Below are 26,067 nucleotides of genomic sequence, written 5' to 3'. Positions count from 1 at the left end.
AGTTGGCCTTATAATTAGCTCCGCTTCAGTAAGATACGACATGTCAGTATTTAATTTTTAATTTAGCGCTGGTGTTGTGCCACAATGTAGAAGTGGAGCAAATTGGAACCACCTGAATTTGGTGCACAAGTCGCTGTCAGAACCAAATCTGTCACAGATGTTTTTTTAATTGGGTGCAAAACATTACAACAATTATTTAATTAAGCGGAAAACAAGAGCAATGAATGCCAGAAAAGTGGAGCAACCGCTTTATTGAATTCCCTCCACTGACTTTAAATGAAAGAAGTATTAATCCCAAAAAATGCAGTGTAACATTTCTGGGGGTGGCTGCATTAGTTTTCTTTGTTTGCTTTGTTTTTCTTTTTATATTCACCTGGTGATCTAGCCAGTAAGTCTGTTATTTAATTTCCTTTAACAGACCAAGTGGTCCAGCAAAAGTGGTAGTTAAAGGGTTGAGACAAGCCAATTAACATTGGGCATGGGGTGCTTACAATGGTCAGCTTTTATTTATGTAAAACCTTTATCCTAAAAGGAAAGAAACTGTTGCTGTAAGTGTTTATAAAGTGTTAACCGACATTCAGCTTTAATTTGGTCAAGTCCATCTAAATCTACTAGTGTAACACTACCCTCCCCCCAAATTGATAATGCTACTGTCCAAAGGTGTCTCAGTTGCTCCTCCAGTGGAGAAGAACAACCCTGAGACAGGAAGTGTATTACTGGCCAGGTGAAAATAAAGGGAAAAAAGCCTAAAAATCAAAATGAATGCAATCACCGCATTTAAAGCTTTGTAAGCTAAAATATATTAATTTTTTGTTTTTGGGTTTAATTCGATCTTAATTAAAAATGTTTTCTAGATAAAATAAAAATACAACATTAGATCAATTCTAATTCAGGGCATACTTACACAAAAGGTCTCTGTTGCTACTCCAGTGGAACAGAAACACCCAGAGACAGGGAGTGTGTTACTGCCCAGATCACCAGGTAAAAATAAATAAATAAAAAAAAGCCTAAAAAAGTAAAACTAATGCAAACACCGCATTTAAGGCTTTCTAAGCTGCAATATACTAATTTTTATTTTTGGGTTAAATTCCATCTTAATTAAATATTTTTTCTAGATAAAATAAAATACAAAATTAGATCAATTCTAATTCAGAGCATACTTACACCAGCAAATTGGCAATATGACATATTCAGCTAAAGAAAGAATAAGATATCTGATACTAGAAATTGTAAATAGGAAGTTTTAATTACAAATATACTTACACCAAATCCAGTCCCCAATTGACGAGCTGTCCCTGGGGCTTTAGCTGTACCCTGTATCAGACAAATTAACCATATGTGACACAGGGTAACAGACCAAGTTTATGCAGAACAGTAGCAAACAGGCAAGTCCCATATAAAAACAGTGAGCAATACAAATGAACCAAGACCATTTCTGGACATTGCTTAGTCATGTTCTAAAGAATACAACAGAATATTTATGCTGCAGAACAAACATTGTAGATACATACAATATACCACCTTTCCTTCGCCCTTATAGCAGAAGTACTGCTACAGGACGGCAGGGCTATACAAAATCATGTATATATACGCAATTTGTGTTTTGGTTTAGTGGGCGCGCACGCCGCTATTGGCAGCTAGGGATGCCAATCACCGAGTCCAGGCCCATGATTCCTGGCTGGCACTTGGTGATCATTGGGTAAAGCTAACAGGGGAGAGACCTGTGTGTAAACAACACAGACCTTTCTCCTGTCAACATGGACATGCTGTTTTGTATCTCTCTGCACAGCAGAGATACAAAACAGCATGTCTCCCTAGAAAAACACAGCACACAGTAAAACACACACAGCACACAGTTAACTCTTTGATTGCCTCAGATGTTAACTCCTCCCTGCCCAGTGTCATTAGTACAGTGTCAGTGCTTTTTATTAGCACTGATCACTGTATTAGTGTCACTGGGGATATCAGTGGCAGTTAGTTCCCACCCAGTGTCAGAAAGTCACTGATCACCACCATTGCTAGTATAAAAAAAAATTCACTATATATACCACCATTTGTAGATGCTATAACTTTCACGTAAACCAATTCATTTACATGAATTTAGATTTTTTTTTTTAGCATAGACATGTAGCAGAATACATTTTGGCTTAAATTTATGAAGAAATTTGATTTTTAAATTTTTTTTTATTGGATATGTTTAATAGCAAAAGGTAAAAAATGATGTTTTTTTTTTTTCCAAAATTGTCGTTCTATTTTTGTTTATAGTGCAAAAAATAAAAACCACAGAGGTGATCATATAGCACTCAAAGAAAGCTCTATTTTTGGGGAAAAAAATTACATAAATTTTATTTATATACAGCGTTGCATGACCGTGCAATTGTCAGTTAAAGTATTGCAGCGCTGTATCACAAAAAATGGCCTGGTCAGGAAGGGGGTTAAATCTTCTAGAGGGCTAATGGTTAAAGTAGAATGCAAGCTCCCCCCAAAAAAAGGAAAGTCACCCCAAAATAATTTTGAAGTGATTTTCCTACACTTCCTAGACTCTTCTCTAATTAATCCAAGCCTAATTACTAAACCCACAACAGTAAAATCAGTCTGTATGCAGCAAAGCATGCCTGTTATACTCACTGTGGAACCTAAGGTGTTAATCCTCCACATTGTGTAAAAAGGTTGTTTGATCCTGTCTTCTCTGACCCTCCCCTTCTTCCACAGTCCCCAATCCATCTGCCATAGTTAGAGCAGCAGTGGCAAGTCTGCACATGCTCTGTTTGGTGTGTATTGCTAGAGTTTTTTTTAATTTGGGAGGGTGCATGCGATCTGCACAGAGCCAATCAGAGCTATCTAGACTCAGGGGTTATGCAGCCTCATAGGACAGTCAGAGGAAAATGAAAACTCCTCCTACAATATTAACCAGTGGTTGGCCACAAGTCACAAGACTGCTATATACTGCTGATGAGAAAATGTATTTAGCCGTTTATATTTACTAAAATAATTGCCTTTCCATGTTCTGCGTACTGTGGAAGACTGGATATAGTGAATGCAGGGTCCTGGGTTTATTAACATTTTAAGGCTGGAGGTCCACTATAAAGTTATACTGCCCAAGACCCAGAAAGAAAGTAGTAATTCTGAACATTCTGTATTATTACTACTGTTTCTGAGAATACTGCTTGTTTCATCAAAGAATTAAAATTGTAAGAAGTCAAAAAAGAGCGATCATTTTATCGTGTGCCTTAATTAGGTCTGAATTTGTTTTGTAGGCAATAACAATTTTTAAGGATAGTTATTAAGAGGTCGTACAATAAATTACCGTATCACCCAGTAAATGGTCTCCATTCAGTAGCCAAAAAAGGCATGCAAAAAAAGAGGGTTGTGAAAAGAAATTCACAAAGAAAGCGGCTACATTATGAAAAAAAAATTATACCATAGATATAAATATCACATGTATGCAGTACGGCAAGCACAGTATGCGTCAAAAAGAAGGCATGCCTCTAGGCCTATAAGAGACAAAACATAAATGTCATGTAAATGATGCAACACATTCCTATGCCGGCACAAGTGGTTGGGGCCCATTCATCTGTGATTATTACCAGCTGTTTCCTAGGGCTCTTGAATAAAAATATACCCCATTTTTTACCAGGATGGAAGGATAGATGCATAAAGCAGCGCACTGCTTGAAATGGTTTCTTCACCACTGCATGTGGACTACATACCACTTTCTGTGAGAAAAACAAGACACATCCCAATAGATCTTCTGCCTGTTGAAATACATGTGGTATATCTTGTTTCTTATATAAAGCACCATGATGTCCCCATCCTGTAGTGAAACAAACAATATGTGGAAAGTCACTGAAAGAGCTTTCACTCTATATAGGATGTATAAGTCATATATGTCACATAGGACCATATATCTAGTGTCCTGCAACAGTCCACTCACCACCTGTGCAATGGATAATAGGAGAGGAAGGAATATCCTTCATAGGTGCTGCCATACAAGGCCGGGGAGGCCAAGGAACCACCGCTGACATCCGCCGATATACCGCGGGTTCCAGCCTCTTCTCAGCGCCTGTGCTGCCTAGGCTTGCCTCATGGCATGTGAAAATGGCTTCCTCCTTGTAGGTCAGCGTGCGTTCCACCTAATGCGCATGACCGGAAGTGACGTATCTGACGTATGACGTCAACGCGTTTCGCCGATGGGCGTATCTCACTCAGCTTCGTCAGGACCAATGAGACAACTGCATTTCAATTTCCTATTTATAGTGGGTTAAGACCCACCCATTTATGCAAAAACTAACTTGCAGCTATTCCCAATGGAGAAAAAAAGGGGGCTAAATACTTAGCACAGCTGCTGGTCATTATTGAATACAATTAAAAAGCAGGCGACTGGAAGTATCAGAGAAAGGAAAGGCTTAGCAATTTTAACAATACATATATAAATCGAAAGACCATAGATTAAATATAATGATCAGTTGAGACATTACCACATTCTCACCAGAAGATGGCAATATTAGTGAAAGAATTACCAGGCCTATTTATTAAATCAAATTCCTAAAAGTACAATATAAATTACCATAAAGCCACCACAAGATGGCAATATTGACTAAGGGATCTCATTATGAGTTGTTTTATCAAAGATACCCAGATTTCAAATATCCATTTATGGTATAGTCATTCTTGGAGAAAATATACTCAAACTTATGTCATGAGATCATCAATATTGTTCCCAAATGCGAAAAAAGATTAACCTTAATTATTTAGCATATAATCCAACTATTAATAAAAACAAGGAAATGCCATAGGTTAGTCAACATATGGAAATATAAGGGTACATAACTATGTAGATCTATTTATCCAAAAATACTTGGAGATCACATTCCACATTTAACCCCTTAGGGTATAATGTATCAAGCTTATATATCCAATATTTCTCCTTTTTAAGCAATTCTCTGTCAAAATCACCTCTCCTTTATGGAAAGTGCAATGCATAGAAACCTTTCACTTTTGTGCCATCCAATTTACCTCCATGATATTTAGCATAATGTTGTGCAAGATTGCTTTCAGGGTCATTTGATCTAATATCTCTAAGATGTTCACCTATTCGTACTTTAAGTTGTCTTTTGGTCTTACCTATATACATCTTTTTACAAGGACAGGTTAAAATATATAACACTCTCACTGTAGAGCAATTTATGAGACTTTGAATTTTATAGTGAGTGTTGTTTCCTGAATCAGAAAAAGAATCCGTACGATCCACATATTTACAGATTTGACATTTTCCACATTTAAACATCCCCTTAGTACGTGATTTTAACCATGTTGTTTGTTTTAACGGTTGATAATCAGAATGGATAAGGAGATCACCAAGATTTGGTGCTCTTCTTGCTACCATCTGGGGGCGTTCACCTACAATCTTATTCAATTTGGGACATTGAGTTAAAATTTTCCAATGTTTTTCTAATATTAATTTTACATCTTGCCATTGGGCTCCAAATTGGGTTATCATTCTGACAGGTTGATCACTTAATTTGGCCTTCTCATCCTTTTTAGGAGATAATAGATCCTTGCGGTCAGTTTGATATGCCCGTCTCCGAGCCTTTCTAATTTGAGAGTGAGAGTATCCCCTTTCCCTAAATCTTCTATAGAGGTCCTGAGCCTCCATCCTAAAGTCATTGATGTTTGAACAATTTCTCCGACATCTCAAAAACTGTCCCACTGGAATCCCTGAAATCAGTGAACGTGGGTGGTAGCTCCTAGCCTCTAATAGGGTATTGGCAGCAGTTGGTTTCCTATATGTCTTTGTGAGGAGTCTTCCATTCTCAAGTCTAATTTCCAGGTCCAGAAAGGAAATACATCTTTCATCAGATATATATGTAAGTCCAATGTTGAAGGAGTTTTGATTTAACTCCTCCATGAAAAGTTTTAATTCCTCAGATGTTCCTCGCCATACAAGGAACACATCATCTATATATCTTAACCAAATCTGGACATTAACAAGAAATCATGACATTTATGTTTTGTCTCTTATAGGCCTAGAGGCATGCCTTCTTTTTGACGCATACTGTGCTTGCCGTACTGCATACATGTGATATTTATATCTATGGTATAATTTTTTGAAACTCCCTGTTTGGGATATAACCATTCTGGTAGTAGCTTAGTCTACATATTTATAACACGTGTTATGGTATACCTATGGTATAATTTTTGTATACACCTCCTTTGGGAAGTGTTCACCTATGCGCCAGTGCTACAGGGACTTTAGACTCTTGTAGTCATTGTCCTTGTTGCACATGCATTTAGACCGGTACTGGTGTCATTTTATATGGTTTTAGGTCTGTGTGTATTGTCTCATACTGAGGTGATGGTAAACCAGGGCGATTGCCCATATGTCAAATTTGTATGTGTAATAAAACATAATTTTTGGAAATTTTTCTGAGTATCACATTCTGTTCATAATGTAGCCGCTTTCTTTGTGAATTTCTTTTCACAACCCTCTTTTTTTGAATAACAATTTTTAAGCCTTTCATTGGGTACAGTTTGTCTGTTGCAAGGCGGTGTCACACATCCCTGGCACTGTTCCTGCCATTTCAGATGCAGAGCTGTTTAAAGTCTAACTCTTCCCCAAACTGTTTTTATTGTACAGAGGGTGAAAGGGATAGAACCATTGCCAGGTTTTAGGGGACCTGAACAAGGGAAATGAAGATTTTATATCTTTACCTTTTATCTTGAATTGCAGACTCATCCTGTAGCATGAACCTAAGGCACTGTGACTATGTCTGTTAGTCTCCTTCATTTTGGAGTGAGATTTAGTGATGTCACTATTGTGCTGTTCACTGTTCTCTTTGCTTTTGTGGAAGCTCTACCAGAAGGCATGAGGTGCAAGGATCTCCTTGCTTCTGCTTCATCCATTCTATGGATATGTGTTTGCGACATCTCCCCTGCTTCTTGAACATTATCCCAACAGCCTTGGTTCTCTGGGGACTCTCACTCCTGATTGGCTGAGGCAGCAGTGGGAGCCATTGGCTCCCGCTGCTGTCAGTCACAGCCAGTGAGCCAATCAGGAGAGAGAGGGAGCGGGGCCGAGCCACGGCTTTGTGTGTGAATGGACACGCAGAGCCATGGCTCGGGAGCCAATGGCGTCTGCTCGGGTGCCCCCATAGCAAGCTACTTGCTGTGGGGGCACCTGACAGGAGGAAGGGGCCAGGAGCGCTGACGGGGGACGCAAGAAGAGGAGGATCCAGGATGCTCTGTGGAAAACCACTGCACAGAGCAGGTAAATACGATACGTTTGCTATTATTATTATTATTTTTTATTTTGGCTATTTACAAGCCAAATGTATTTAGTTATATCCCTTAACACAACATCAACAATATGATATTGCCCAAAGTACCGGAGGTCTTCGTCCATGACTCGTTTTCAAAGCTTCCTGAAAAGCCACATCGTTCTCCAAATCCTGCAAGATAAAACAAAAGCAAGTCTGAAACCTGTTTTATAGAGTGGTTGTTCCCTTATTTTACCCATTACTTTCATGGTTCATTCTGAACACTTCCTAGCTATGAGAGCTTGATATAGAAGTCAAGCATGCATGCACTTCCTAGCTATGAGAGCTTGATATAGGATCAAGCATGCATGCTAAAATGAGCTGCATCTTTTGCCTTTCCAATACTCTGCTATCAATGAATAACAGGGGTCTGTAATGCCTTGGCTGACGAAAATGCCTTGGCTGACGAAAACGGAACTAAAGTCCCCTTTTTAAAAACTGTAAGCAGGTTGGTTCTTAATGCAATAAAACAGACCTACCTACCTGCCTGCTGCCAGTCTTTTTTAGAATTTACAGCTATGCAACACCCAACAACCATAAAAATAATTGTGCCAGGAGTTGGACTTTAAAGTGTAACTTAACCCCCCCCCGCCATGTATTTTTCCTCCTCTAATTTGTGTTGCTAGTTATCTTCAAAATGCATACTTGCCAGCCACAGCAAATCTAGTGTTGTCGCATTGCGATCTGCTGTTCGGTGACATTTCCCGGGTCCCACACCACCAACTTGGTTGTCTTTAGCTGGCTGCCTCTGCTGGCGTTTAGACAGCCAGCTGCCAATGACACACTGGGTGCCCACTGGCCTGCTGACATGAATATCCTAGAAGGCAGCAATGGCCAAGACCAGAATGACGGTAAATGAGAGGGTGAGGGTTCCAAGAAATAATAATTAAAAAAAGAAAATCAATAAATACAGAGAAAAATGGCTTTTTGTAAATGCCAGAGGGAGAGGGTTTAAATGGTACAATCTCCCCTGGGAGTTAAGTTCTACTTTAGGCGCTAAACAGGTATACATGCAAACTTTAAAATCAGAGCGATAAAAAGGCATTTTCAAGGCAAGCTGGAATGGTAAATGACCTGCAGACAGAGCTATATATTATCAAGCTAAAGGGCTGTGGGTGGAGCTAAGTGGGGCTATCAACAGCAGCAGCAAAGCGTGACAATGTCACAATGATTTTGCTAGAGAAGGAAGAGCATTGTCACCCTAAGGAAGTACCTATCCAATTATTTTATTGGCAGGATCAACAGTAGTTACAACATGTTCCGGGGGCACATTCTTATTGGTATGGACAGCCTACATCACATGTATGAATTTTAAAGTTTGACCATAGTTCTACTTTCATGAATTAGGGCAACCCATTGGATTCCCACCTCAGTATCATAGGTTGGATTGTAATCATTGTATCCAGAATACAGGTCCTCTTCATCCTCCTCAGGTACCAAGTGAACATGTTGCATCATGATGGTGTCAGCTCAGGTGCTGGCAGCTGGGCAGGAAAGATACAAAAAGAGACAAAAGTGAACAACATAAAAACTTTGCTACTTTTTTCAAGAACACTTCTCATTCATTGCAATCAACCACCTATTTCATAATAGTGATCAAGAAACCTTCTAAGATATCTAGTAAGTCACTGATTAGCCTAAATTAAACAAATATACTGACTAGAACTAGTACAGTCAGATATGCTCCAGAAGACAAAATAATATTGTTATGTCCAATGTCTGGGCTAGAATAACAGCAGATGCATCACTAGGTGAATTGTAGGATAACTACACTTTTTTTTATTTCACCACTTGCCTACAGGGCACTTTCACCCCCTTCCTGCCCAGGTCAATTTTCAGCTTTCAATGCTGTTGCACTTTGAATGACAATTGCGCCGTCATGCAACACTCTACCCATATTACATTTTTATAATTTTTTGAAACATATAGAGCTTTCTTTTGGTGGAATTTATTCACCACTGGATTTTTATTTTATTTTTTACTAAACAAACAAAATAAATATTGTTTTTCTTAGTTTCTATTATAAAAGTTTGCAAAATGTTCTCCTTCACTGATGAGCGCTAATGAGGCTACACTGATGGGCACTGATATGCAGCACTGATGGGCACTGATGAGGCTGCACTAATATGCCACAGTGAAGGGCACTGACTGGCAGCACTGATGGACACTTCTGGAACTGCACTGATGGACACTGTTGGGGCTGCACTGATGTCCTCTGATGTGTAAATACAGATGTCGATTACAGTTGTGTTGAATGACACAGCTGATTACAACGTAAATACAGTTATTGGCTTTTCTCTCACCTCATGATGCGACAGCGTGAGGAAAGTGCAGCCGTTAACTGTATTTACGTTGTAAGCAGCTGTGTCATTAAACACAGCTGATCACATGGTAAAAGGGCGCTGTGATTGGCCCTTTACATAGTTACATAGTTAGTCTGGCTGAAAAAAGACAAAAGTCCATCCAGTTCAACCATAAAAAAAAAAAAATAAGTTATAATCCTACACCAACAGTTGATCCGGAGGAAGACAAAAAAAACCCAGCAAAGCATGATCCAATTTGCACATGCTGGGAAAACAATTCCTTCTTGATCCCCCGAGAGGCAATCGGATATTCCCTGGATCAACTTTACCTATAAATGATAGTATCCAGTTATATTCTGTGTATCTAGGAAAGAATCCAGGCCTATTATGAAGCAATCCACTGAGCTGCCCAGAATCAACTCTTGAGGGAGTCTATTCCACATTTTCACAGCTCTTACTGTGAAGAAACCTTTCCGTGTTTGGAGATTAAATTTCTTTTCCTCCAGAAGTAAAGAGTGCCCCCTTGTCCTCTGTGATGACCTCAGGGTGAATAGCTCTACACCGAGTTCACTATATGAACCACTGATGTATTTATACATGTTGATCATATCCCCCCTTTAATCTCCTCTTCTCAAGAGAAAATAAATTCAGTTCCTCTAATCTTTCCTCATAGCTGAGCTCCTCCATGCCTCTTATCAGTTTGGTTGCCCTTCTCTGTACTTTCTCCAGTTCCCCAATGTTCTTTTTGTGAATTGGTGCCCAAAACTGAACTGCATATTCCAGATGAGGTCTTACTAATGATTTGTACAGGGTAATATGATATCTCTCTCTGGAGTCTATACCTCTTTTAATACAAGAGAGGATTTTGCTCGCTTTAGAAACCACAGCTTAGCATTGATTGTCATTATTAACCTCTAGATCAGCGGTTCTCAACCTGGGGGTCGCGACCCCTTTGGGGGTCGAACGACCATTTCCCAGGGGTCGCCTAAGACCATCGGAAAACACATATTTCCGATGGTCTTAGGAACCGAGACACCGCTGCAGTCTCCGGCGATGTGTGGGCGGGATGATACGCTGCTGTCACCTGGCCACACCTCCGGGATCGCTCAGCAGCTCCGCCTCCTCGCCGCTGATTGGCCACCGGAACTGTAGCTCAGGAGAGGCACACAGGCGGCCAATCACCGGCGAGGAGGTGGAGCTTGGAGAGGAGGAGCCGAGCGGCAGCGCGCGTACATCAAAGAAGACCGAGGGAGCTGCCGGAGCGAGTGAAGAGGAGAGCGGCCAGAGAAGGAAGACAGCTGACAGGTAAGTGAGAGAGCGAGCCCAGGCTGTCACTAATACCAACGATGGGGCACTATTCCTCCCCCCACTGACACCAACGATGGGGCACTATTCCTCCCCCCACTGACACCAACGATGGGGCACTATTCCTCCCCCCACTGACACCAACGATGGGGCACTATTCCTCCCCCCACTGACACCAACGATGGGGCACTATTCCTCCCCCCACTGACACCAACGATGGGGCACTATTCCTCCCCCCACTGACACCAACGATGGGGCACTATTCCTCCCCCCACTGACACCAACAATGGGGCACTATTCCTCCCCCCACTGACACCAACGATGGGGCACTATTTCCCCCCCCCCCTGACCCCAATGATGGGGCACTATTCTCCCCTCCACCACACTGACATCAATGATGGGGCACTATTCCTCCCACTGACACCAATGATGTGGCACTATTCCTCCCACTGACACCAGTGATGGGGCACTACTCCCACTGACACCAGTGATGGGGCACTACTCCCCCCACTGACACCAGTGATGGGGCACTACTCCCCCCACTGACACCAGTGATGGGGCACTATTCCTCCCACTGACACCAGTGATGGGGCACTACTCCCCCCACTGACACCAATGATGGGGCACTACTCCCCCCACTGACACCAATGATGGGGCACTACTCCTCCCACTGACACCAATGATGTGGCACTATTCCTCCCACTGACACCAGTGATGGAGCACTACTCCTCCCACTGACACCAGTGATGGGGCACTACTCCCCCCACTGACACCAGTGATGGAGCACTACTCCCCCCACTGACACCAGTGATGGAGCACTACTCCCCCCACTGACACCAATGATGGGGCACTACTCCCCCCACTGACACCAATGATGGGGCACTACTCCTCCCACTGACACCAATGATGGGGCACTACTCCTCCCACTGACACCAATGATGGGGCACTACTCCTCCCACTGACACCAATGATGGGGCACTACTCCTCCCACTGACACCAATGATGGGGCACTATTCCTCCCACTGACACCAATGATGTGGCACTATTCCTCCCACTGACACCAATGATGTGGCACTACTCCTCCCACTGACACCAGTGATGGGGCACTACTCCTCCCACTGACACCAGTGATGGGGCACTACTCCCCCCACTGACACCAATGATGGGGCACTACTCCCCCCACTGACACCAATGATGGGGCACTACTCCCCCCACTGACACCAATGATGGGGCACTACTCCTCCCACTGACACCAATGATGGGGCACTATTCCTCCCACTGACACCAAGGATGGGGCACTATTCCTCCCACTGACTCCAACGATGGGGCACTATTCCTCCCACTGACACCAATGATGGGGCACTATTCCTCCCACTGATACCAACAATGGGGCACTATTCATCCCACTGACATCAGTGATGGGGCACTACTCCTTCCACTGACACCAATGACATGGCACTACTCCTCCCACTGCAAAATTACAGTTATGAAGTAGCAATGAAAATAATTTTATGGTTGGGGGTCACCACAACATGAGGAACTGTATTAAGGGGTCGCGGCATTAGAAAGGTTGAGAACCACTGCTCTAGATCCTTCTCCACCATTGATTCCCCCAGTTGTCCTCCCCCTAGTATGTATGATGTATGCATATTCTTAGCCCCAAAGTGCATAACCTTTATCAACATTAAATCTCATTTGCCACATAGTTGCCCAATTAAACAGTGCATTGAGGTTGGCTTGTAAGTTGAAGACATCCTGTAAGGACGTTATTACCATGTCATGTAATCAGCTGTGTCTAAAGGACACAGCGATCACAGAGCTCACTGGGAGGCGTGGTTCTGGAGGACGTCATATGATGCCCTCCCAGAACTAGACGTCCGCATTGTAGCCATCATTCAGCTATAACCCGGTCAAGTGGTTACAGTCATACTAAACACACTCTGTTTCATTTACATTGTCCTATTTCTGTATGTGAATGATGGCTCTCTAATTATTTTAATTAAAAAAGAACCCCATCTAAGTACTGCTTTCCTAATCGATATACAGATGTCACATGACCCAGCTCTTTCCCAGCCTGCCTGCAGGAAAACATAGGCAGGAGGAGCTTCTAGTCCTCTGCTGCTGGTCACATGTTCAAAATAAAAAAAAAAAAAACAGCCTGTGGAATACAGAGTAAAATATATATCAATAAACTGTTTGAAATTGCCATATTGTATATTTAAAATCAAATCTTTATTATTTTTGGCAATACCATAGTGTAAGCGGATTTCTGCCAGTCACATCCTGTGCTACGTCCCTCCAGCCAGTGTCTTAGAATAATAGGGAGGTGAAGCCTTCATCAATCAAAATGTAATATCCCACCCCCATTGTGTTTAGCTGGTTAGTGGGCATGGAGGAGGGAGGAAGTGGGCTGTCACTTACCACTGTGTATACATCCACCTGTGTGACCCTATTGTCACATGGGCTGCTCAGATGTAATAGGGAAGAAATGTTCAGCATAGAAAATATGATCAAAACTGAACATGTGCAGCAGCTGCCAACACTGCTCTGCAAAATCACCAACAGCACTGGGGACATGGACAGAAGGGGAAGAAAGAGAGCAGCAGGATCAACCAAAATTTCTGCAAAATACAGAAAAAGAACCCCATGGTGACAGATCTCTCCCGTCAGCTCCTGCACACTGCTTTGTATGACTCTGCATAGCACACACACAGCCCCCATAGTGGAAAAGCACACAATTAACCCTTTGATCGCCCCAGATGTTAACCCCTTCCTGCCCAGTGTCATTAGCACAGTGTCAGTGCTTTTTATTTGCACTGATCACTGTATTGGTGTCACTGGAGATGTCATTGACACCAACTCAGTTCCCCCGAGTGTCAGAATGCCCGCCGCAGTCCCACTATAAGTCGTTGATCGCCGCCATTACTAGTAATAAATAAATTAAAAATTCCAGTACATATACTGCCATTTGTAAACGCTATAACTTTCACATAAACCAATTAATTTAAATGTATTGGGATTATTTTTTTAGCAAAGACATGTAGCAGAATACATTTTGGCCTAAATTTATGACAAAATTTGATTTTTTTTACTGGACATGTTTAATAGCAAAAAGAAAAAAATACTGTTTTCTCAAAATTGTTGGTCTTTTTTTGTTTATAGCGCAAAAAAAAACTCATTTTTAAGAAGTGAAAAGCTAATGACAAAATAGCTCAGATGCATATACCAAAAGCCAAAGTTATCCTATGTATACCTGTAGAGCTATATGTTCAAATTTAACAGCATATATTGTATTGTCGAAGTCCAAGCACAAAACCTTTAATTATATATACAGTATTTCCTAACATCCACGAAAGATGTAAATCCACTTTGTGTATACCAAATGCCTTGTAAATCCAGACATTACCTTGCAAAAGTTGCAGTGATAGCCTACCCATTACACGCTGCCTGCAAAAAAATACAGGGGGGTGGATACAAGCCCAGTCATCCTGCATAAGGAAACAGAACAGCAGAGATTGGTCCTTATTACAGGAAACTTCTGCTCAGAAAAGAAGTGAAGCAGTTCTCATCCTTAGAGCACAGACTTGGAAGAAAAGCACAAGGGAGACCATGATTTGAGTAAAAATACTCCTTCCTCTTGTATTTAGACAATACTTGCTCAGCCCACATTCAGCTTTAAAGGATAAGTTCACCTTTGGGAACATGTTACCCTGATTTTTAGAGTGGAACATGAAACATGTTTCCGCTCCTGCAGCTCGCCCCCTGATCCCCCCTTTCCTGTAACAGTGGGCTGGGGATTTTCTCCCTGTATCTGTCACAATTTGAAAGAGCTGGGCCATGCAGAGGTCTGCCCACATGGCTACGTCATCCATTGACAGAGCTCCATGAATAAATAGTACCGATAGCCTTTGCAGCTGATGATTTATAGTTCTCAATTAACTGCGAGAGCCCTGGTGAACATCTTCGTAGTTCACAGATTCTTCCTGGACTGAAGTAACTGCCTGCCCGTATCGGAGGTACCAGCAGACAACTCCACTGACAGCCTGACATTGCACCCGCAATCTGCTCATCAGGGGTACAATGCTTTACAGGCTACTTAGAAGAAAAAAAACATAAGCTCATATTTTTTACCTGCAAAAAAAAAATGTACATTTATAATTTTTGAAAAGGTAAACTTTAAGAATATTCTCTAATAGGCAATAAAATAAGATGTCTAGAAATTCTCCAGGCCAAGATTCAGGATCCTATTATCATTTTCTTAGGGTTATGTCTATTTCTCATTGTATTTCAATCTTTTATTCAGTTTTATAGTACAAGTATACAAAAGCTCAAAGAAGAAACAAAGTTTACTATAAAAAGGCACTATTTCAGCACACTCGGTTTGATTTTGTACAAATTAGTTAAATCAGGCACTTCATGTTAGATATTGTCCCAGTAAGGCAGTAGTTTAACAGGACAGGGGAGCAAAATATATATACTATATACAGGCGAAACTCGAGAAATTAGAATATTGTGCAAAAGTTTGTTTATTTCAGTAATGCAACTTAAATGGGTGAAACTAATATATGAGATAGACTCATCACATGCAAAGCAAGATAGTTCAAGCCGTGATTTGTCATAATTGTGATGATTATGGCTTACAGCTCATGAAAACCCCAAATCCACAATCTCAGAAAATTAGAATATTGTGAAAAGGTGCAATATTCTCGGCTCAAAGTGTCCCACTCTAATCAGCTAATTAAGCCATAACACCTGCAAAGGGTTCCTGAGCCTTTGAATGGTCTCCTTTTAAGTTGCATTACTGAAATAAATGAACTTTTGGACGATATTCTAATTTTTTGAGTTTCACCTGTGTGTATGTATATATATATATACACAAACACACACACACACACACATATATATATACACACACACACACACACACACATATATATATATCACGCCTCGACTACTGTAACTCCCTCCTCATTGGCCTACCTCATCGCAGGCTATCCCCTCTTCAGTCTATCATGAACGCTGCTGCCAGACTCATCCACCTCACTAACCGTTCCGTATCTGCCACCCCTCTCTGCCAATCCCTCCACTGGCTCCCAGTTGCCCAACGGATAAAATTCAAAACACTAACACTGACGTATAAAGCCATCCACAACACTGCCCCAACTTACATAACCGATCTTATCTTTGAATATCACCCAAACCGTACTCTCTGCGCCTCACAAGACCTCCTTCTCTCTAGCTCCCTTATCCCCTCCTCCCATGCTCGTCTCCAAGACTTCTCCAGAGCATCGCCATCCTCTGGAAATCCCTACCCCAATCTATCAGACTATTGCCTACTCTACTTACTTTTAGGCGATCTCTGAAAACCTATCTCTTCAGGGAAGCCTATCCCACCCTCTGCTAATACTGGAATCCTCTACTCTTCCAACCACTCCATCCCCCACAGTTATTACCTATTGTACCATTCACCCCTCCCTCCTAGATTGTAAGCTCTTTCCTTCACTATACATATATATATATATATATATATATAAACCTTGCATCTATAAAAATTACAGAAACAGCAAGAAATGACGTTGGCAAGGGAAAGTGCTATTCTGTTCAATATAGTGAGTCAATGGTAATGTCCGTGGTTACATATATCAAATTAATACATATTATCCATCCAGCAAATCTATTCACAAAAACATCCTTGTGTTGATCATGTGCAATATTGCCAGGTGCAGAGTGCGAGTGTGTGAACAATCACAAAGGGAATCCACCACCTTGGACGATGTACACTCCCCAGAAGATATATAATATTAGACTTCTATTATAACCTGTCACATCTGGAGGTGAAGAGGCAGCCAAGGGGTTAATCCCATTGCTTCACCCGGGTATAGGTGGAAGGGGAGTCCCTTGTCCTAGGAAGATAGCTCAACCACAGGAGCCAGAAATACTAATATAGTGTAGTATTTTATTATCCAAGTAAATGTGTCACATACATAAAAAAAAATCCATATGAACTATAGTAAAATCAAATAACAAAATGGCTGCTCCTCCGTCCTTTGGCAGTGTGACGTCAGCAATGTAGGCTCCACCCGACGCGTTTCGTGCGCATGGGCATACCCCTGAGGATGTGCATGTGCACGAAACGTATCGGTGGGATTGTTACCTATACCTTAAGTGCTAGCTGCTTCTATATATGTGTACTAGCGCTCGCCTGTATACTTCGGTTATATTCCTCATAAAACATAGTTCGGGTAAATGTAAAGTGGATTGTATGGTCTCATTGTAACATGTATTGTACCCTTAGGGCTTATTTACACTTGCAATTGAGGGAGGTAAAACCCCACTTTTTTACCGCCCCTACCACTTTCCCTTTTGCTACTGAGACACATGCTGTGGCTGCGATGCTTTGCTTCATGGTTACGGCAGGAATGATACTGGTGAGCTATACAACCCACTGAGCGTGACCAGTTCAAGTGAATGGGCCCCACTGCAATGTAATCACGGCACAGCAGTCCAATAATTAGGTGGGCTAAAATAGGCAGAGAGTCAGTATATGAGTGTCTGAAGAGTGATCCCAACCTGGGTCGTGCTTCAAACAGCAAATCAGGTGTAAATGAGGCCTTACAGATAACTAAAAAGACCATGGTGTCAGTGGTATCTTATGAGAGGCAGACACTGCTCAGGTGACCTCTGGAAGAACACCAGGGTTCCATGAGGCCCTAGCCTAGCCTAGACTGAGCGTGCCCCCTATGAGGAAGCCCCCCGTACCTGCTAGCGGCGTTCAGACTCCCTCCCTCTCTGCTCCGGCTCACGCATCAGTTTGTTGTCACCAGCCTGAGAGCTCCCAGGGATCCGGACCCAGCATGCACCGCGCACTCAATCTCCGCTCGCCGATTCGAGAAAATGGCTCGTGACGTTTGGAGATTCTGCACGCTGTCCGGGGTTGCTAGGTAACCGGACAACGAACGGAGTCTGCCAACTTTCACCAATAAGAAGCGGGAGGGGTGTGGCTACAAGAGAAGTTCCCGACACGAGGAAGGTAGGCTGCTGACGTCACGGCGAGTGAGGTGACTGGGGAGAGGTGGAGTAGTACGTGCTGTGTTCAGGGTGTACTGTCCTGTCATTCCCTGAGGTAGGAGGAGGGGAGAGAATGAGGGAGCTCAGTGTTATGTCTGCTCACGTGGTACTTCTTTCCCGCCTTCACATCCGCTGAGCTCTGTGTGTGGCCAGGTACACGGTTGGTGAGTGTGTGTTCTGATTGTATGCAGAGTTGGGGCCCAGTCACACCATACATGTACCATATCTTATCCAACACAAAGACCAGGCCATGTTCCTGCTGTCTCCTGACTTCAGTTCACACCCCTGCGCTGCTGATAAAAGTGGGCCATGGCACTTTTTTTTAAAACGGCACTATAGAGATACATTGCAATGTGGGGAATAAGGCCGTGTTGGCAACCTCCCACCGCGTTTTTTACTAACAACACGGAAAATTTACTGACGGAGCACATTTTTGACTGACAACTTGGAACAGTGTTGCCAGCCTGAAATTCACTGACGCCACACCCACATTGTACTGGCACAGCCACGTGTTTACTGGTTACAGTTACATCTCTAAAGGATAAGTACTCGTCTTTAGGGTGGATCATGTAACATATTCCCATAGCTGCAGCCACGCCTGCTGCCCCTCCCTCTGACCCATAGTACAGGGAGACTTCTCCCCGTACTATCTGTCAGATTTGAAAACCGCGTGGCTGTGCGGAGCGCCGCCCACACGGCCACATCACTTATGCAGGCCATACATGGTTGGAATTCCGAACGGTTTTTTTTTTTTTGTCAAAAAATCGGAAACGTTCGCTCGGTAATCCGATGGTGCCATCATTTGATTTAGAAAATCGGCTGACCAAGTCATATAACATGCAAAACCTCTGTTCCTTCCAGGTCACTGCTCATGCACATATTCTTTTCGGAATAACGATCGTACGATTTGACCATCATTGGTTGTTTTTCATGAATTTTCCAACATGCCCGATCAATGAAAAGGGGAGGAACCACAAAAATTGGCCGGTGCCATTGACCCACTAACAGAGCGAAAATCGCTCAATTTCTTAGGTCTGATTTTCAGATGAAAAATCGGTCGAATTTCAACCCATGTATGGCTGACCTTATTCAGAGAGTTCTGTGGATGAGTGCCTACAAGTCCTGGCAGCCTTAGCTGCTGTTGGCTTGTAGTTTTCAATGAACTACTATGGTACTGTGGAGCGCTGTGGTAGTTCATTGAAGCTTCCTGTCAGAATATCTGTTTGGCTGTACAGCAAGCAGATAGTCTGACAGGTGTGCAGGAGACCTGCATGGCATCAGCGATCTACTGATCACTGGTGCAATGTTTTCCGGGCTCCTATGGACAAAAATAATGCACATTTTTTAACCTGCTAAAAAAAACCATGCATTTATTATTTTTGTCCAAATGGTGAACTTATCCTTTAAGTGCAAATTTCAGTATTTAGGCTACAAAGAAGTACAATATGCAATTAGCAATGTGAGGTGTTCAGGTAGATATCAAGGAAGAAAACCTATTTCTTATTTTATTTTTGATATAGTAAGTAGCTCAGGACAGGAGGGCAAGAAATTAGAATGGGCAGGCACACACCTGAAACTGACTCTTACAGAGACACTGACAGCAGTGTGCAGCAGCACAGATGATATCTCACTGATGTGACATGTCCCCTCCTGAGTCACAGTGACAGTCTCTCTCCATGCCAGGTAGTCCCTTCAGTCCAAACAGCACTGACAGCCCTGCTCCTGGCTTGCCTTGGATCTCCGGCCACTCGGCTCCGCTCCCTTGCACCATTACATCACACAACACGCTCATGCACTGCCTCTGCCAGTCCAACCCCCCCGTCGGTGACGCCCAAACACACCGAAGCAGGCACTCAGATGGTCTTGGCCAGCTCTGGACTGGAACTGCGCATGCACAGCTCCGAGCCAAGCTCCTTAGCCATATTTTTAACTGGCAACCTTTTCCTGTCACTGGCTTCTACTGGCAGTAGAAAAGTGCCCATTTTTCATGGGCTGACAGTAAAAATACTGAAGGTTGGCAACACTGACTTGTAAAATGACATTAAAAACTGAGACAACCTATATTTAAACAGTATAAATAATATGAAAACACTGACAATACCCATAACAAGAAATTTGATTTACACAGCATAACAAATTATCAGCCCCTGATATTATTATATAGGATTTATATAGCGCTAACAGTTTGCTCAGCGCTTTACAATATAATGGGAGACAATACAGCAACAATACAGTTCAATACAAGAGGGTTAGGAGGGCCCTGCTCCTTGGAGCTTACAATCTAAGAGGGAGGGGCTAGTGGTACAAATGGTAGTAACTGTGGAGGATGGACTGGTTGGAAGAGGAAAAGATTCCATTTTTAGCTGAAGGCAGGATAGGCTTCCCTGAAGAGGTAGGTTTTCAGAGATCGCCTAAAAGTGAGCAGAGTAGGCGATAGTCTGATAAATTAGGGTAGAGAGTTCCAGAGGATGGGGAAAGCTCTGGAGAGGTCCTGGATAGGAGCATGGGAGGAGGAGACGACAAGGGAGCTAGAGAGCAGGAGGTTGTGTGAGGAGCAGAGAGTATGGTTTGGGTACAGTTGTAAAAATCACTGATTTTACAAATTATCCATAAATTTATTGATTGTTGGTAACCCTGGAATAAGTTGGACAGATCTCTATTTTGGGACAATTCAGTAAAGTTATAAAGAAACTTAGATAGTGTGATCCTGTAAGTAAGCCGGCACTCCACCATGGGTGTGTACACAAAACTTTATTTTAAAACATCAGAAAGTACATAAATAGTAAAACTTTCCGTACAGTCCCATGTAGGGTTGCCACCTCCCTTTATGCCCGAATACATATTAATTATACAGGTTCTGTGGCTGGTTAAGTTGGTAATTAAACTCACTTGATGCCTTATCTACATTAACTACTTGCTGACCGCAGATAGCTGAATGACGGCTGCACTGCGGCGGGCCAGTTCTGGGTGGAAATCATATGACATCCTCCCAGAACGCGCTCTCCTGCGCGCCCCCGGAGGCGTGCACCCGGCGATCTCCGTGATCGCTGTGTCCTATGGACACAGCTGATCACGTGACGTGGTAAAAGGCCAATCACAGCGGCCTTTTACCACGTGATCAGCCGTGTCCAATGACACGCTGATCACCGGGAAATGCAAATGCCGGTTCACGGCTGCACTTTCCTCACGCTGTCAGATCATGAGGAAAGTACTGCCGAGAACCAGAAGTTGTCAGAGCAGGGATCGGCACCGATCATCAGGGTCACTGATCATTAGTGCCTTGATGATCGGTGCCCAGCAGTGCCACACACAAGTTCCGCCCACCTGTGCCACCCACCTGTGCCCATCAGTGCAGCCGAGCAGTGCTGCCAGTCAGTGCCACCAGTCAGTGCCCAGTGGTTGTGCCAGTCAGTGCCCAGCAGTGATGTCAGTCAGTGCCACCTATCAGTGCTGTCTATCAGTACCCATTATCAGTGTCACCTCTCAGTGCCACCTATCCGTGACACCTCATTAGTGCCGCCTATCAGTGCCGCCTATCAGTGCTGCCTCATCAACGCACATCAGTGAAGGAGAAAAATTACCTGTTTGAAAAATTTTATAATAGAAACAAAGAAACATTTTTTTTTCCACATTGTTTTGCTTATAGCACAAAAAGTAAAGTGCCCAGCAGCAATTAAATACCACCAAAAGAAAGCTCTATTTGTGAGAAAAAAATGATAAAAATTTCATATGGGTACAATCTTGCATGACCGCGCAATTGTCAATCAAAGTGCGACAGCACTGAAAGCTGAAAACTGGCCTGGTAAATAAGGGGGTATAAGTGCCCGGTAGGCAAGTGGTTAAATTGGCCTCAGAACCTATGTAATCAATATGTGTTCGGGTTTAAAGGGATGAGGTGGCAACCCTAGTCCCATGGTGGAGTGCCGGACTACTTACAGGATTGTCTGACTTACAGGAACACTAGCTGCAGCACCAATCCTCTTCACATATCTGATACACACCTGGGTAGAGCTTGGTGAGTTACCTTATAGACAGTGTGATGATGTCACAGTCTGGGATCAGACTAAGAGGCCAGTGGCTGTAGCAGTAGAGAGGTTCACAGGTATTCAGCTGGTAACATCCCACTAGAGCAGGGGTGTCCAACCTTTCCTGGGCCACATTGGAATTGTCTTGGGCAACACATAAAATACACTAACAATAGGGATAGCTGATGAACAGAAAACGTCGGGCAGATCACAAGTCAAAAAACGGAAAAACGAATGGCGCTGATCACACAGAGAAAATAAAATAAAAACCATTGACAAATTGAAAAAAAATAACAACCATAGCAGAAAATTGTTCCGTAGTTACTGTGTAGCAGCTGGCTGGAAACAAAGTATCTGTTCATATATACATAATCAATACAAATAAAGAAACAAAATACAATTGATAAGTATACGAAGGACAGCTTGTAAAAGGATTATTCTGGAGGCTGTGAGCAACTTCTAATTAGTGATAAGCTGAGTAATGCAGGCCGTAGACGGCTCGAAAACCGGCCATTTTTTTTGTCCGATAAACGAAACATCGGTCGTTCGTTAAACCGGCGTAACCACCAATTATTACGAAAATCGGCCGACCAAGTCATAAAGTTCACCCCATATAACAGGCAAAACTTCTGTTCCTTCCAGGTCACGGCTCATGGGCATATTTTTTTTAGTAAAAACGATCGTACGATTTGACCATCATTGCCGTGAAAATCGGCCGTTTTCCAACATGACCGATAATCCAAAAGTGGAAAAACCGCGAAAACTGGCCTACAAATTAACCCAATAACAGTGCGCAAATCGGCCGATTAATCTTCCGGATGAAAAATCGGCCGATTTTCGAACTGTTTATGGCCGGCATTGGGTTGCCTCCTCTGTCAGTCTGGGAACCCCAAAGCTGTGAACAGAAAAAAGAAGAGAGAGGGATGCCAAACCAACCATAGTGTAGTAAGCAAGTTTATTGTAAAGATCAAAAACTGTAAAAGTTGCACTCGCAAACAAAAGTAGATAAAAGCGTGTCTCTTAAATCAGTGTGCAGTCCAGACATCTGTGGTGATGGAAGACCAGAGCGCAGCTCCCTGTGTGGCTGCTATACCAGAGCTGCTGCAGCCAGGCACTATAGACAGGAGAACTGCTGTTGTGGGACACAGAAGATACCGCTGGATAATGTGCTCACACTGCTAGGACGTGTAGTGTCAGGTCACAAATTAATGATCACTGACGTGGATAATGTACCTATCTGAGTAATAAAAGTGCATTTTATTTTAAATTTTTTTTATTAAAAAGTAAAAGAGGGACCATAAAAATAGCCCAGTATGTGACCCTGTTTTTGATAAACGAATGCCTAGTACACTCAGTGAGAAATTCGACTGGAAAAAAAAAGGTTTACGGAGCCTTTGTCTGATAATCTACTCGTTAGTACGCAGCTTTTGAGAACCGATCACAACAGTTCATGCGAAAATATCCAAAGAGACAAGCACAAAAAATATTCTCAAAAGATAAAAGAATGAATGATTTTCGTGTATTTAGTATAGTATTTGTACAGAAAAAAAATTGAGTGACCAAGACAGCACATGCTCTGACATGAATAATTACATCACTTCCAAAGTTGTATTCTGTTTTATAAGAGTTTTCATAACTTTAATAACCTAGTCATTTTCTATATGACACTACCATGCAAATAAAAATGGATAATGGTGCACCAAAATGAGAATTCTGGTGCCGAAACCGATACCGAAAATTCAGAATGCACGTGGCCGAAAACCAAACTGAAACGTCTGCATGTGGGAAGGCTCCAATTTTTTTTTTTTTCTTTTCTACTTTAATGTATATTTTTTATTTAAATTTTTTTTTTACTTATGATTTTATTGCTATCACATAGGGGACCAATAGTTCCCTATGTGATAGCATATACCGTATTTTTCGCCGTATAAGACGCACCTGACCATAAGACGCACCTAGGTTTTAGAGGCAGAAAACAGGAAAAAAAAAAATTCTGAACTAATGGACTGCAGACACAGTACAGGAGATGACCAGAGACTGCGGACAGCACAGGGATGACCAGAGACTGCGGACAGCACAGGGATGACCAGAGACTGCGGACAGTACAGATGACTGCTGACCTTTGGGGAGGTGGGGAGCGGGTACCTGAATTTGACAGGTACCCGCTCTTACTTCCGCAGAGTTTTTGTTTGATCTTACCTGTTCCTCGATCCAGCCGCGTGCTGTCTTCCCGGCTTCTGTCATGGCGCTTGGCATGACAGCCGGGTGCCCAGTGCGCATGAGCGAGAAGCACTTGCGCTTTGTGATTGGTCCGGCGGCTTCTGGGATCTGTCATGTGTCCCAGGTACCGCCTTACCATTCACAAAAAGCACCGCTTCTTGCGCATGCGCACTTGGCACCCGGCTGTCATGCCCAGTGCCCACATTATAGAAGCCGGGAAGACAGCAAGCCGCTGGATAGAGGAACAGGTAAGGTCCCGCTGCAGAGCTGAGCGGCCGGCCCGGTATTCTGACATGGCCGCGGTGGAAATACCGGACCGGCCGCTCCATATTCGGTCCATAAGACGCACTGACATTTCCCCCCCAGTTTTGGGGAAGAAAAAGTGCGTCTTATACGGCGAAAAATACGGTAAGTGAGAGGTCCTCTTTGTAGGGGGCAGGGGCTGGGGGGGCAATGTGTGCAAGGAGGGTGCAGGAGAGGAGCAGTGTATACAGTGAGGGAGTAGTGTATACAGAGATTGGCTCCCTCACTGGCTGTCACTATAGGTCAGTACCGTTTTGTTAAATGTAATTGCTGGCTTTTTTTTCTTCACTATAGCTCACAGAATGAGCTGTCATTCTCAGAGGGCTAAAAGGAAAGGACGGGGTGACCCAGTGACATTACCCAGTGACCCCGCCCCTTAGTTTCCTTTAGCTCCTGGGAAAGTGACAGCTCATTCCCTGAACTATAGTGAAGAAAAATAAAAAATCTGATAATTAAATTTAAAAACCGTCACTGACATATAGGCAGCCAGTCACTGTATACACTGCTCCTCTCCTGCCTTTCTCTGCTGACCCCCCCCCCCCCCCCTTCTCACATCTGCAGTACACACATTCCCCTGTATTGGCACTTGTATCAGCTAATTTTTTTGCTTGTCGGCACAATGCATACCTAAAAATGGATGATCATTTGTCCGATATTCTCATAATGCACAATATCTGGTTGGATGAATGTAGTAGCAATTCTCAAGGTTCTCATCAGATATTTTAGTTCTAATATTGCCCTTCATGTGCTTCATCCTTGAAAATAGTTGCCCACAAATATAGGTGCTGCCAGAAACTGATGAAATGAATAAGCGTGATTGTGTAGAGTGGGATATTTTTCTTTGGGAAGATAAAACTTAAAGTCTAGTAAAGAGACACTCAAAATTTTCTTCAGCCACATGTGTTCTCTAAGTGTAATCTCATTTTTACAAAAAAAATTCCGCCCCCCAAAAAATCAACATTCTAAATAAGTTTTGTGATTTTGTGCTGGGCCACATTCATAGCCATCTTGGGTTGCAGGTTGGACTCCCCTGCCCTAGACGATGACATGGGCTCATGTGAGGCGCAGGTTCTTAGCACCAGTGGTGATTAAATACCACCAAAAGAAAACTATTTGTGTGAAAAAATTTATATTAATTTCATTTGGGTACAGGATTGCATGACCGATTGCCAGTTAAAGTAGCGCAGTGCTGAATAGAAAAAAAAAATTCCCTGGTCATATAGGGGGTAAATCCTTCCGGAAGTTAAGTGGTTAAACACATCTGAATGCCCCAATGGTCTTCTATGTACATTTGTACACTTGACATTTGGAAGCATTTACAAAACGTTTGTGGTCAGTTTTGTGTTTTTAGTTTTGCGGAGCTGAAGAGATATAAATGAGTCCAGACCTACTTTAGGGCTCATTTATACCCCAAACCCTGCATTCAGTGTGCAGTTCCACATTCACGTTTACATGCATTTGTAATGTGTCTGCAGTGCATTTTGTGGTGTAATTTTAGGCAATATTTATAATTTTATTACTGAGTTG

At 42.7% G+C, this 26,067-nt stretch overlaps 2 protein-coding genes across 5 annotated transcripts in view; one reads left to right on the top strand and one right to left on the bottom strand.

Annotated features, from left to right (window-relative positions):
• Positions 1 to 17,834, bottom strand: part of IFT88 (intraflagellar transport 88) — a 151,388-nt gene extending 133,554 nt beyond the window's left edge. Inside the window, exons 1-4 of the mRNA XM_089685780.1 lie at positions 17,684 to 17,834; positions 8,685 to 8,800; positions 7,386 to 7,448; positions 1,264 to 1,314 (exon numbers count right to left, since the gene is read on the bottom strand). Of these exons, the coding sequence (XP_089541906.1) occupies positions 1,264 to 1,314; positions 7,386 to 7,448; positions 8,685 to 8,774 (204 nt within the window). The 5' untranslated portion in view covers positions 8,775 to 8,800; positions 17,684 to 17,834. The remainder of the gene's footprint in view (positions 1 to 1,263; positions 1,315 to 7,385; positions 7,449 to 8,684; positions 8,801 to 17,683) is intronic.
• Positions 17,819 to 26,067, top strand: part of CRYL1 (crystallin lambda 1) — a 245,028-nt gene continuing 236,779 nt past the window's right edge. Inside the window, exon 1 of one of the 4 annotated variants that reach the window (XM_089685783.1) lies at positions 17,819 to 17,954. The gene's annotated coding sequence lies outside the window, so the exon portion shown is untranslated. Of the gene's footprint in view, positions 17,955 to 18,006; positions 18,157 to 26,067 lie in introns of those variants that run through there. The other 3 variants (XM_089685785.1, XM_089685781.1, XM_089685784.1) reach the window with 3 other exon arrangements.

The sequence above is a fragment of the Staurois parvus genome, unplaced genomic scaffold, assembly GCF_062004578.1.
Source record: "Staurois parvus isolate SC_StPar_1 unplaced genomic scaffold, SC_StPar_1.0 ptg000387l, whole genome shotgun sequence".
NCBI classification, from domain to species: Eukaryota; Metazoa; Chordata; class Amphibia; order Anura; family Ranidae; genus Staurois; species Staurois parvus.
This window is presented reverse-complemented; position numbering and strand designations above follow the sequence as displayed.